At 53.3% G+C, this 1053-nt stretch overlaps 1 protein-coding gene across 1 annotated transcript; it reads right to left on the bottom strand.

Moving 5' to 3' along the window:
• Positions 1 to 255: 255 nt before the first annotated feature.
• On the bottom strand, positions 256 to 720 carry LOC143784883 (histone H2A type 1). The gene has a single exon (XM_077273509.1). The coding sequence runs from the start codon at positions 698 to 700 to the stop codon at positions 308 to 310; it is 393 nt and encodes a 130-aa protein (XP_077129624.1). The 5' UTR covers positions 701 to 720; the 3' UTR covers positions 256 to 307.
• Positions 721 to 1053: the final 333 nt, after the last annotated feature.

Here is a 1053-nt window from a genome sequence, read left to right as displayed (position 1 = left end):
ATGCTGGTGGGAGAGTTTCCCGTCATCTACTGTATTAGCCGCACACTCTGGACCATTTATTATAGAATACTGCGGTAATAGCAGCCGCTGCGGTATCACCAGGAGACATGTGGCAGGATGGACATCAGGCCTCTGCTGACCGCAGCACAGATCGTGTATATAGTTGTATCTAATTCCAGATACCGCGGGGGCACATGTGTTAGCAGACGCTAGTGTGGACCATCGGCCGATTACAGCTCTCAGGAAGAGGATGTGGGGGCTCTTAAAAGAGCCTTTGGGTGTGTGGACAGACGTGGAGAAGCGGCACTCACTTGCTCTTGCTCGCCTTGCTGCTCTCGGTCTTTTTGGGCAGCAGCACGGCCTGGATGTTGGGCAGGACGCCCCCCTGGGCAATGGTCACCCCACCCAGCAGCCTGTTCAGCTCCTCGTCATTGCGCACCGCCAGCTGCAGGTGACGGGGGATGATGCGGGTCTTCTTGTTGTCCCGGGCAGCATTGCCGGCCAATTCCAGGATCTCGGCGGTCAGATACTCCAGCACAGCGGCCAGATAGACCGGAGCGCCGGCGCCGACTCTCTCAGCGTAATTGCCCTTGCGAAGAAGCCTGTGCACACGGCCGACTGGGAACTGCAGTCCTGCCCGGGATGAGCGGGTCTTGGCTTTAGCGCGAACCTTTCCTCCTTGTTTGCCGCGTCCAGACATGATGGCGAGAACTGTAAAAAGAGAAAATCGAATGTAGAAGAGACCGTGTTGTGTCGCCTTATATAGTCTGCTGCCCCGCCCTCCTCTCCTGTCGTTGGATGAATCTGAAGCTGCCAACGGAGAAGAGACTTGGAGAACCACCAATGAGCTGCAGAGGGCGGAGCTTATTACCGCTCCATTGCTCAAATGAGTTTCTCACACAATAGAAAACGTTTGCTTTGAGCAGAATAGATAAGGGGTGAAAACAGATATTTGTCTTGGAGCAGAAGAAAATGCAGAAATATTCTGTTGATTTGTAATTTGCACTCGTTAGAATTGTGTCTTCTATCAGTCATGAATTGCACTGACAGGCT

Source organism: Ranitomeya variabilis, chromosome 7 (assembly GCF_051348905.1).
Source record: "Ranitomeya variabilis isolate aRanVar5 chromosome 7, aRanVar5.hap1, whole genome shotgun sequence".
Taxonomy (NCBI): Eukaryota; Metazoa; Chordata; class Amphibia; order Anura; family Dendrobatidae; genus Ranitomeya; species Ranitomeya variabilis.
The sequence above is the reverse complement of the archived record's forward strand: the minus strand, read 5'-3'. Positions and strand labels throughout refer to the sequence as shown.